At 37.7% G+C, this 12,725-nt stretch overlaps 1 protein-coding gene across 3 annotated transcripts in view; it reads right to left on the bottom strand.

The window, feature by feature from the left end:
* Window positions 1–12,725, bottom strand: part of LOC116171339 (dual specificity tyrosine-phosphorylation-regulated kinase 2-like) — a 61,646-nt gene that overhangs the window by 1,470 nt on the left and 47,451 nt on the right. For all 3 annotated transcript variants that reach the window (XM_031488118.1, XM_031488117.1, XM_031488116.1), the window contains exons 3-7: window positions 7,977–8,178; window positions 7,752–7,915; window positions 4,289–4,566; window positions 4,099–4,237; window positions 11–182 (exon numbers count right to left, since the gene is read on the bottom strand). In XM_031488118.1, the coding sequence (XP_031343978.1) occupies window positions 11–182; window positions 4,099–4,237; window positions 4,289–4,566; window positions 7,752–7,915; window positions 7,977–8,178 (955 nt within the window). The remainder of the gene's footprint in view (window positions 1–10; window positions 183–4,098; window positions 4,238–4,288; window positions 4,567–7,751; window positions 7,916–7,976; window positions 8,179–12,725) is intronic.

Here is a 12,725-nt window from a genome sequence, read left to right on the forward strand (position 1 = left end):
TTTACAATACCTAAACTCCACATATCGATAGGGGTACCATAAGTCAAACCTAGGATCACTTCTGGTGATCTGTAAAATCTCGACTGAATGTAAGTGTAAACTCGTTGATTGGAGTAGCACGAGCTTCCGAAGTCTATTACTTTGATTGAACTACTTCCTCTCTGTTTTAAGAGTACGTTTTCCTAAAATCAAAATGCATTTTAATGGATGAAGAAAGAATCTGCTGCTTTTAATTAAGTGGCTAATAATGTTTCCAGCGTGAATACCTTTTGCGCTACGTGTTTACCATTTAACAACGATAGATAATATCTCAGCATAATCAGGAAGCAAAACTGGGGTTCTCATTTCCTTACTGAATAATTTTGAGCATGCAACATGCGACAGACCACGCGAAACCATAAAAAAACACGCAGTGTTTGTTTTATTCAAAGGTAAATATCCTGACAATTGCCCTGGCGTTATTAATTAATAATTTTACCTAAAATCGATCGGTTTTAGATAAACGTTAGCAATGTCAATTTCGACGATTTTTTCAATTTATGATAGGCAGGTAATAGGACTTTGTCATTTTATTAGTTCAATTGCTATTTTGGGACGTTTTATTTTTAGCAAAGGTATTTGACCTGCTCTTTAAAGTGGAAGTATTTAATATACGATAGACCAGTAAACCGATTTAGGTTTATCGCTCATTTAATTAGTTTCGCTGTTGACATCACTCCATAATGAAGTCACATAAAATAGCAGTTTTAGGGGATTTAGTCTTTGCACTTAATTGTGTGGCTGAAAACGATAATAGGCATTGGGCTTAAATTGGTTCTTATCTAAATTGTTAGTGTCATAAATGAGCTAATTTTTAACACGGTTAAGTGCTAATCGTATTATGCACAATATCTTGTTATTTTTCTCTCTTGCTTGATCCGTACCTAATTGTTCTGTAATCGGTTCGTTCGGCAAAATTTACACAGAAAATGTAGTCTGGCTTATCTCCAATGAGGGAGAGTACGCCCGATCACCAAACATATCCGTGCCCACAAACCAATCGCATTAGGTATACTTTTTATGTTCAATGTCATTTTCTTAGTGAAACCCCGGATTGTGCCTCTACACGCAATGGAAAAACCGACGGCATGTCTTGAGGTTTAAGATCTCAACGAAAACTATGTGTGTATGGAGAAATCTGTTGATCTGGCGCCTGGAGACCGGAAATTTCAATACAGAATCTCATTCGTTTTGCCTTTGCTTATACCGTCTCAAGGTAAAAGATGACACTGTTGGAAGGGAGTAAACCATTGAAATTGATGGTGCAGAGATTCCCATGGTATTTATCGAGCTTTGCCTTGGTTTCGGGGATAGATTTTTTACGTAAAAAATAACGTGTAATCAGCATACCAAATACGCCTCTGGGATTTAATAGGTGGGTATCAGTTCTACCAGCTTCAATTTCTGTGTTCCTCCCCAGTTTTAATAGATCACCCGGTACCTAATAAGTATAACAACAACTTCTAAGGACCAGACTTTCGTGTGACTATCTCCATGGAAACAAACGTATTCAGATAACACGTTATCTATCAAATAAGTTTAGATGGAACAGGAATAATCGTCCATGTAAAGTATTATCAAAGCTTACTCTACATTATATGGTAAATAGTAAATATCCCGTGTCTCTCTCAAAAGACATTTTTCTGCACGTAATTTCCGCTCGATTAAAATATAGGCTACGACCATTACACGCGCGTTGCCAGTCAAAGTAATGGGAAATTTCTTAATATAAATAAATGACATACCGATCCTCATAACGAAGGCAATTTCAAGTGCCCCAAAGAGTATGTGGCATAAATTACAGATGTCAGATAGGGAGTACAATAAAAATTGTGAATATGTCCATCAAGGTCCAAGGATCAACCCTCTTTTATGCAGTCGATTGTGATTTTGAAATCTATATTGTAATTATAGCAAAGTGCAAGTTATACGAAACTAAAATCCAATCTTCTCTGGGAGTTTGCATGCATGTCGCATCACAATCAAATAACATGCTACCCCGTTATTCTATCCGTTACTAGCATCACCCATACGTAAATAGTCGATTCACAACTCAACTCAAAGCATAAAAGTTTTATTTTCACCATCGAATTACTCTAGGAAAGCCTTTGTAGCGCAAAAAGCATCATTTACTTTAATTTCCATCTCTCACCTATCTATGAGTTAAAGGTAATTAACGCATCTGTCTGTGAATTAACGTTAATTAGCACAAGTATATCTCAACTATCAGAATTGATCTGAATGAAACATTTGTCTTTTTTTTGAAAATTAAAACCAAATGACAAGTCTGCCTGTCAATTAGAACTAAAAAGGAGATGTCTATCTGTAAGCTTTTGTAATTAATCAGCATTCTGTTCATCCCACTTACCAGAAGAATATTTCTATTATTGCTAATTATCAAATAAATATGCAATTTAGGGTAGCTGATAGACTGCTTAATTAGGGGTAGTCAATAAGTGCGAATTTACAGACAAACGTGACTTAATTGAACAGCTAAACGCCGAAATGTTGACGGAATTAAAAACTCATTTTCGACTCAACAATTGTGAAGTCTTATCCAAATTGACATACTTATTTTTAATTTTTTTGCCTTTATTTTTGAGTGGGCGGGGTTTCAGCCAAGGCTGCACATATAATAATAATAATAATATGTACCTACATATAATATGGTACACTTGTTGGTCAGAAGACCTTGTATAAACACTTTTTGATATTTTGCATACAATATTATAGGTACACGCTATAGAGTATGTAGTAGTACACAGGGTATCCCAGATTGAGTAGGATTACAACTTTCATGTTATTGCAATTGTTTAAATGTTTTGAGACCTGAACACCCAGTTACTCTAGCGAAACCTCGCCTCACTTCGTTCACATACGAAGACGGAAGCTGACGGCATTTCGATTCCGGAAAATTTCCATTAGCCATCTAGTGATGACACTTTGTGGAACTTCATTCGTTTTATATATTTCAAGGGAGGTTTACTCCTTGGTGAGTGGTGACACCACATTTAGTGAGGGGTGAGGTGTATACCTACGTACTCTCTTCATGACCGCCGCGTAGCTTACTACAGCGACGCACTCCGTCAGCGGCGTAATTTGTACTTTTGTGTCATTTATTTATTATATAAGACGATAAAGGGATATTTTAACCATTGGGTGATTCGCCATTCGTGAATTAACGTTCACCAGACGGCTAGTTTCCTTTTATCGTCGTGTATAATACAAAACTTAATTTTATAGCAGAAGCCATGTAAAGCTTTTGACAAATCTGAATTTTATTTATACGTCAAAAACAGCAAGCTTAGGTGCTGCCGTCGCGATCGTTGCCATAGAAACAGCATTGTCATTGTTCTGAACCTAATTTTATATCGTACTCCGCGTCCCATTTGAAATAGGAATGCCAGATGTCATTAGAATGTATAGTAATATGTTTCACTTTATCTACCCTTGCGTTTAGTGTGATCACTTTATCTACCCTCACGGTTAAAGAGCCACTAGCATTCAAATATATTAGAATGTCCATTTAGGATCTGCTATAAAATAAAATAAATTAAACATTGAAAATTATTGTGGCAGCTCTGAGGGCAGCTCTTCATATACAAATACCAATTTATTATCACGACTTTAGAATCGAAATTCAATTTTTTTTAACTATAATTTCGTAATTACCTAAGTAAGTATAGGTACAGTAAGGATTAATAATGAAAAAAAAATGATATATGAACCCCAGTTTTGACCAATAGATAACATCTCTCTGAAGCGTTACATGTGCATATAAAGCAAAGGGTTGTTCAATGTTCATTCTACAAGAGAGACTTCAAACGAGATCAGAATTATTGACGTCAAAAGAAAACGTAGTTAAATCAGAATTTTGTTTCGTATTGCTTTAATGGCGAATAAAAACAAAACGAAACCGCGTGGGATGAGTAGTAGTAAATACAGCGTACGTTTTACCTCCTTGTATCGTAAAACGGAAACATTGGGAAATACAATTACACAAATTCCGAATCGATTCGGAAATGCGTTGAACTAGAAGGGCAGAAAAAAAACACTTACCGGTTTCAGATCACAGTGAATAATACTTTCTTTTTGTAGCAGCCTTAAGCATTTCAGTAGCGAATTCGCAAAGCGTCTAATTAAATTTAAGCTGAACCCTTGGTAATTATTCTTCTTTATTAGTTCGTAAAGATTAAGACTGCAAAAGATACGATAAAGCTCATCTTATTCATAGGGACGTTCAACTTACCTCATAAGTTCGAAGCTAATGCAGAGGTGATTTCGGAAATAAAAATAGTCCAGCATATGTATAACGTTATGGCTGCCGTCTTTATCTTTTTTTCGGATATGATCCAAAATTCGGACTTCCACGAGAGCTTGATGATGAAACCGCTTCTTATTTCTTATAATTTTTATGGCGACGTGCTTGTTCGTCATGTGGTCTAGAGCTCGAATTACTTGGCCGAAACTTCCCTTACCGATCACTTCCAATATTTCGTAACGATAGCTTATGTGGTCGTGCAGAACCTGAAACAATGTAATTGTGAGAAGGGTTGGACGCTCAAATTTGCCAAAATTTGAATAGGGTTCCTTTTCTAAAAACGATAATCTGACAATACTCCTTAATTGCATTTAATTAGTAAGTTGTAATACAATTATTGACGCCTTTATATGGAGATTTTATATTATGGGATTACTAAGAGGCATAGTGTAATTCTATTCTTACACTATGCTAGGTAGAGGTTGTCGGTAAAGGTACAATTAATTTGATTTGACGACAGTACGCAGTTCATACGGTAAAATGTGAAACAAACCACCTGCAGAGTGATTACAAGGCAACGTTTATTACAACATCGGAATAAGTTCCGGTTCAATGTAAATTGCACGATTTCATGTCAAAAATGTAAATTTCTTGTCGTAGTTACAGATTTTACTTGTTGGTGTAGGTACCTACTACAGAAATTATTCCATTAAATGTAACTCAAGGTTGTCTCTGAGCCATGATAAATAGATTTATGCAAATTTCATAATGCGACTACAAGTGGGACACGTTTACCACAATTCAATGTACCACATTGTAAATGACATTATCAGAACGCCATTATTCAGTTAATTTATAAATGGCAAAAATTGCGAAATGGAGAAAATCGGGTATGAATCACGTACCTACGTATGAATTGCCTGCTACAAAAATATAATCCGGTTGTTGTGTGTATTCCCACAGCATTGGTGATTCAGAACTTTAACCAACAGTTATTGATTAAGAACTTTATAAAGTTATGGAACGGAAAAATGAAATATAGTCACATATGTTTTTGTAGAAGTAGATAAGATATGTAGTGGAAATTTAAAGACACTAATGTAAAAGTTACATCGAAATTCTCATATTATAATCTTCTTAACTTTCCCCTGACACCCGATTAGAAACTGGCGAGGAAAGATTTGTCAGGAGCATTTGGACGCTTTGGTAAAGCATGAGAGATATCTTTCGCGGATTGTCAACGTGGGTGTTTCACTGGGATCAATACAGTGCTATATTTAGAAGAAAACGTTGAAACGGTCAAACGTTGAAGATGTCAAGGCCCATTTTGTAAAACAATTCTGTCTGGAAATGTATGACGAAGCCCGTCTGGTATTGGGCAGACGGAACAGCGCTCGTGCAACCGCAATTGTGTGACATTTACCATCTGATATAGAAAATATACAAATAGATACAAGCGCATGTAGAAAAACCCCGGAACGTATTAAGGAAGCAAGACGAATTACGTACGTAGAGAAAAAGGAACGACTACACGGACCGCCAACAGAAGAAAGGTGGTTGTTACCGAGAGTCAGGGATGCGACAATCCCATTGGCTGCAGTGCAGTGCCAGACGCCTCTGGGTCGATGGGAACATAAACAGTACCGGTTGGCATTGAAAAAATCACGGGGGCTTGAGCATTTGGGCAAGTCACCTCTACCCCTAGCAGACGGCTGAGACTAGCCGGTTGAGCTCAAGATCTCCAAACCGCCAGGAGTCGGCTGATTGAGGTCTGGCGCACCGAACCCTCCGCCACTGCTAGGCGTCAAGGCGTATTACTAGTGGACCTTTTTATAGACCTAGTTATAAGTAGTTAAGTATGTTAGTCCTAGGGTGTTTCCGTAATAATAGTGAGCCCATATTAGATATAGAGATTTAGCAGTGTAAGCTGCAACGAAATAAGTGAATACATTTCCTTGTTCGTGTTGTGCATCGCCCCATCCTCACCTGGGCAGGGGGAATTAACGATCATTACCAGAGAACATCGCCATAGAGGGAAAACGAATCCCACAAACGCAATCGTGGATGAGAAATTCCACTAATTCAGCAACAACCAGAGCAGAAAATTAGCTACGTGACATTTCCCAAGCAATTTTTTCAACAAATTTTGAACTGAACTTCTGAATCTGAGGCAATCTGAGGAAGAAAGGAAATTGGATAGCCTTATTAATCAATTAAAACAATTCAAGGAGGATCTTTATCCTGAAGAACGAGAACGAGAAGGCGTAACGTTGGTATTGAATACCATCCACTTATCGTAAGAAGAATAGAAGGGGTATAGCAAAAAATTATAATTAATACAAAAGCGGAACAAACGGCGCGGGTCGGTTGAGGTCTTGAGGAAGAAACGACAAAGCATATTGAAGAGTTAATTAATGGAAGAAAGAATTTGAAAAACAAAAGGACGAAATAAAAAGGAGACACGAAGCAAAAAAACAAAACAAGTTATGGTAATGATCGGGAAGAAAAGTGGACCCATGAGCGAATTAAGAAGGACAGCGGAAGGTAGATTAAGAGACCAGGAAAAATTAAACAATTATCGAGGCGCAGAAGAAATTGAAAAGGGTAGTGAAGCAATTTTCGAAACAATTAACCAAGACTCAAGTGATAATCCTAAGGAAACTGTAGACAACATCGATTCAAGAATTACATATTAAATAACTTTCTTCAGACTGCATATCAGATGTTAATCGTTAAGAGATCATATTTACCTAGTTATGTTCAGTCAATAAAGGGATGAAGAAATGGGGTTAATAAATAAATTGATTGATGGCTGACTCCACCACTCCAGGAAAAGAGGAAAAAGACAAAATTAGATAAACCATTTCAGCCAAATTTGAAGAGATATCTACTTAGCGAAGGAGAGAATAATGAAATCGATTAGAGGGAAAGAGATCCTCACGTAATTATGTGTTATAAATCTCAATAGATGTTGAGTAAACAAATTTGGTTGGATTTTGTAGATATTTTTTTTTGTTTTTACGCGACACTGTAACGGGTCGCTTCACAGCGACCTCCGCGGGCAAATTTTTCACCTAGGCGTCATTTTAAATTAGGGCAAAGTCCCTCAAAAAAGAAATGCGTTCACATTTCTAGTTTATTTTCTGTGATGTTCAACTGCACCTTGAACATTTACTACCTTCTAACAGGGCGAGGTGGGATTCACCTTATGTATAGTATTAATTAATTCTTTTGATACTAAAATACCAAGCAAATAAGGGCGAAAAATATAAAGAATCATGTGCAACTAACGCCATAACAACTACGATTTATCAAACTTGACTGGCTGGTCATTTCATTTGAAACACAAAAGCTCGCGTACTTCCTGTTGTGTGAGCGACTTGACCTAAATCGAGCGTCTAGTTTTTTTTTCAAAATTAAGGACGAAATGAATAATAGATCGAAGACTAACCTTATTATAACTCCCACTGTCGTCGTCGAAGCCCCCATTTTGTGATCCACCATGTTCGCCGTGGATTTTGCACGCATCCAATCCAAGATACCATATTTTCGAGTATTTCTCAATTTCATTCCTTTCGTATTCCGTTAGACGACTTCCATATAATCGTACTGCCTCTGTAATAACGGGAAAAAACGCGAATGAGTATCGTGCATGGATTTGCATATGAGTACAAACCTGAAGGCGTCAGTGGAAGATGAGAGTTTTCATTGTCTTCTTTGTGGTGATTATTGTTTGAAGCGTGGTGGCTGTAACTTCGTGAGTTATTGTTAATTGCAGGAAATCCTTCGTCTAACGGCGTGACCGGTGTCGATGGAGTTTTGCCTTGAATTTGCAAATTAAGTCTCGAAGACGATTTACTGTTTTCTAATGTCGGCAACTGAAACAAAAATTAGCACTTTAGCAATTAACTCTGGCAACATAATGTTAAATTAATTCAAAGGCATTCGCGTAGGTATCTTAATTTTGTGCAAATGGGAAAACGCTCATTTATCTTTGACTGGGGAGGACAGAAACCGTTCTTTCGTTTATGTCTTTTCGAGGAAACGATCAATAGGTACCCCCAATACTACTTTTATAGAAAACAAACCTGGTTAAATAAAGGGCATTCACGCCCAAAATGTGTTCAGTGCAAGTGGCTAAAAGGTGTTTCCTTTTCGAAATATAATAAGATTTTCACAACCACCCCATTTCACTTCCCTTGTCCCCACCGCTACCTAGTACCAAGCTATCTCATGGCCCTTTTTACATCACCATCTATTCAATATATCGATTCGTATAACTGCATAAAATATCACGGCAAAAACTAAACGCAGCTAAGAACCAGAACGGAAATTTCATAGACTACCTATTCTTTTAAATTTTAATAAGAAGCTTATACTTATTGTCCTTTTTTCACCCAACTACCTAGCTGCGCAGTTCTTTAAATTAAGTTACGTATCAGAGTATGTTTCATTGAAAGTCGATGAATCACTTTTCAACGAGAAAATAAAAATGGTCACCGTTTCTTGTAAGTCGTTTACCTATCAGGCAACACAATAGAGGAAATTAAAACACTGAAATCACGAAATGATTGCATCGTAGATAAAGGATATGAAACTTCGTCAGATTTCGCCCTATGTGTCACTATTTTAATTTCTATTTTTAAACATTCTTGAGCAATTTCGAAGTTGTATCGATGCAAACTATGCCATAAACCCCCGTAAGTACACGTAACTAGTAGGCTGAGCGCCCATTTTCCACCCGTTAACCTATTTGACTGATGACTAACGAATTCAGAGCTCTAGTTATTCTTATAGTTATCTGTTACCGAAAACAGAATTCAAAATTTCGTTCTAGAGCTATTGGATCGATGGACGGGCAGACACACCGAAACCAATAGTGGATATATGCAACTGTATCCGTAAAATTTCCTTGTTTCGATGTTCCAATGTAACAAAATTCGTTTCCATTGCACCCCTGCCGTTTTCAGAAAATCAGGTTCCAAAAACACACGACCAACTTCATGCGAGGACCGAAATGATGACGCAAAAATCCCCCAAACTGTTAATGTACCTTCTTCAGAATTCACGTCGATGTACCAAAATTTTTTCGAAACATCCGGTTTCAAAAAATCAGCGCAGGCGCAGGCAGCCGAAAGTGCTGCGGATATTTATTTATTTATTTATTTGTTTATTTATTTATTTATTTATTATCCCTCTCTTGTTCTGGGCGCTCAACAAGCTTGCGCCTAATTACAGAGGGACCCGCATAATGCTTTATAGGGGTGCCTCTGCAGGAGGTCTTAAGTTGTTCTCTACAGGGTGTTTCGAAATTCGCGCACACGGACTATGGGATGGTGTTATAGGTACGACAAAAACTGAACAAGAAGTTCCTCTACCAGTTTTCCATCAGACCGCTATTTTTCGAGCTACCGCGGTTTTAAAAATCTCCGCCCCCCCCCTACGCTGCGCCACTGGTTAAACTTAATAATAACACACTTTTTAAAACAATAGAAGGTTCAAAATAATCTATAATTATGACAAGTACGTAATTACAACACTTGTTCAAAAAGTCCTCCGCCTGCTAGTGAACCAGCTTCAGCAGGTCGAAAAAAAAAGTGCCGGTCTGATCAAAAACTGGTAGAGGAGCACCATCCCACAGTCCGTGTGCGCGAATTTCGAAACACCCTGTATACTACTCCGGTATTTACCTTACGAAAACTGCAGGAAAACCTAATTCGGAGTAGCCGGCAGGCGGCCGAATGCTCGAAACTGGTCTAATGTAATTCCCATCTCTGCCACAGATGAAAAATTGACCTCAACCCAGGTTCGAACACCCGACCTCCGGATTTATAGTCCAACGCTCTATCACTGACCCATAAAGCCGTTATGTTACAGTTTTTCGCACTCGACTCTGCATTTTGTCTGCAGCAAGTATCAAAGATTTCGAGATGGAGGACCGCAAGTAATTCTCTCAAAGGAAATCCGTAGAAATACGCTCGCTATAATATATTGTGTCGTGTGTGATATTTTGCTACCTTGTTGCAAGCCAAACACTTTAGGCATTTGAAGCTCGCTTTATTGAGCAAAGAAATAAATGTTCCGGGTGGAACCTCTGCACCCCCACAAACCGATTGCTAAATTTAGTTATATATTGAAAGTATCTTGCCTTTCGCCTAATATGAAGGAAATAATGAACATGAGAAGTTCGTATACATCGTGTGCCAACAACCTTTAGATTCGTAAATTAACCAATATTCTGCTCCAGATAAAGATACAAAATACCATTCGGTTTTAATGTGTAAAGTGCGGTAAACGTATTTTGTCTGGCATGTTACAACAAAATCATATATGGCCATGTTCAATACCATGTTATCATATGTATATGTACGCATGTTTATTACCTTCCAATCCTTATACTATCCTAGAATTCTATGCGAAACCACAATAATGGATCGATGGTTAAAACGTAACGAAGCAGCTATTTTCCGTCTTGAAGTTTCATACCCGAAGTTATGACCACACTGTATATTTGTGGAGTCGACCCGGTATCTAGAAGCGTTTTAAGTTGGGCGCTTCGTTACGAAAGTTTTTGTGTTCTAGGAGTTGAAGATAGAAGCTCAAGGTAATTGATTTAATTTCTAGAGTGGAGGTTCAGCCGCCGCTACCGTAAATAATGCTGCATTTAATCCGCCGTTTGCAATTATTTCAATTGTCTTTGTAGAGTCCGAAAGCTCGTCATTCAGAGGACGAGGACAAATTAATATTTTGGAATTTCAGTCCCGTTAAGGCATTATTAGCAGGTTTTTGTTTCCTATGTTAATTTAAAACGAGCATTCGAACTGCTAGGCCGTACAGGTTTACGTCGTTGGCAGGTTGATAGGTGTTAGTTAGACTACTGATTTTAGAACTTTCAATCCGGGCAAATTAAGTAACTGTGAATACCGATAGATGTGTTGCACTAAAAGTCATTCCACACAGTCGTGCGGGATATCAAAAGAAACACTCTTAATCGATTTGAAGTTTAAGACTAATTACAGATTTTTATGACGTCAGCAGGCTGCACAATTAATAAAAGAAGTTTTAACTTTGAATACGCCGGCCGGCTTGGAATTTCCCCGTTCTGTTCCCTCTCCGTGTGTAAGGAAGTTGACGCTTAATTTAGGGGTGTAAGCTTTTTGTTATTTTCCGTTTCTTTAATTATAAGAGGGGGGGGGGGGCTGTTGTTTAGCTTTCCTGTAGATACCATTACCGAATCCGATTATTTACTATTCCCGCTTAGGAAAATTGCTGTGCGCTTTAATTTTGTTTCCAACACCGATCCTCCAAACCGCTGCTAGGGGCGAGACCGTACCCTTGATGGCGCTCGAGTCCGTTCGTCCGTCCGTTGCGCCGACAGAACACCCAGGCTTCCGGCGATTCCGCTACTTTCGTCCGTAAAAAATCGGAAAAAGGAATGAATTTTACCTTTCGAAACTTGGTTGGAAACGAATGGTAAAAATGAGGAATATCTGTAGGTACGCTGAGATATAGGGAAACGTCCAAACGGGTTACAATGTATTTTTTACTAACGTAACATGGCGTAGCGCAAACCAATCAAAAACAAATGGGTTGGGTAGAACTTATGACTCCAGAAAACCGGGCTAACTTTGATCAAAATCGAGGATCTATTCAAGAAATAAATGGGTATAGACCAAGGAACAAACGTCCTCTTGTAGCTCGTACATATTTCGTTTTAAAAACCTACTGGCTTCTAATAGACCTGACATTATAATTGTTAATAATTAATATGCATGCACTTATTAGTTATTACCTACGAATTATAAGAGGCCGAATGGCCATTTGATTGTGTGCATTACAAAGTATGATGGTTTGGTTCCAGGAAAATCTTACATTCTAAAATTAAAGCGTACTCTGAATTATAATCTGAGGGCAATAAAAATATCACACACAAAAATTATGACTCCTTCCTAAGAAAAACTATAAGTAGTTCAAATTAATCAAAAATATTTTGGGATATCTTTGGTGCCAATTTTGACTCTGCGATATCTGCGTTCAATTGACGTAGTAAATCGATAGTTATTCTCGTGGGAAGTAATTTCAAACATGATTCTCAGTTATAACGTCATCCACCACGTAATATGACACCATGAAAACGGAGGCCATTACAAAGAGAGTGGATAGTAAACAGTAAACAACTGCTGCGGCTAGGATAAAAATGAATTTCAAAATATGTAGAAGAAGAAACCTAATATTAATTACACATTAACACGGTAGGCACTTATTCTGTAACATGATCAGAACTCTCTAATGCAATCACGAATGATTTTCCAGGCACATCCCGATTTAGTTATTTACAAATTGCAATCAAATATTAGCAATAAACTTCATGCCCTCTTCTACTTCCAGATTGCATAGCATGTAAGTTAATGAACCGCAATAATCG

The sequence above is a fragment of the Photinus pyralis genome, unplaced genomic scaffold (assembly GCF_008802855.1).
Source record: "Photinus pyralis isolate 1611_PpyrPB1 unplaced genomic scaffold, Ppyr1.3 Ppyr1.4_LG5, whole genome shotgun sequence".
NCBI lineage: Eukaryota > Metazoa > Arthropoda > Insecta > Coleoptera > Lampyridae > Photinus > Photinus pyralis.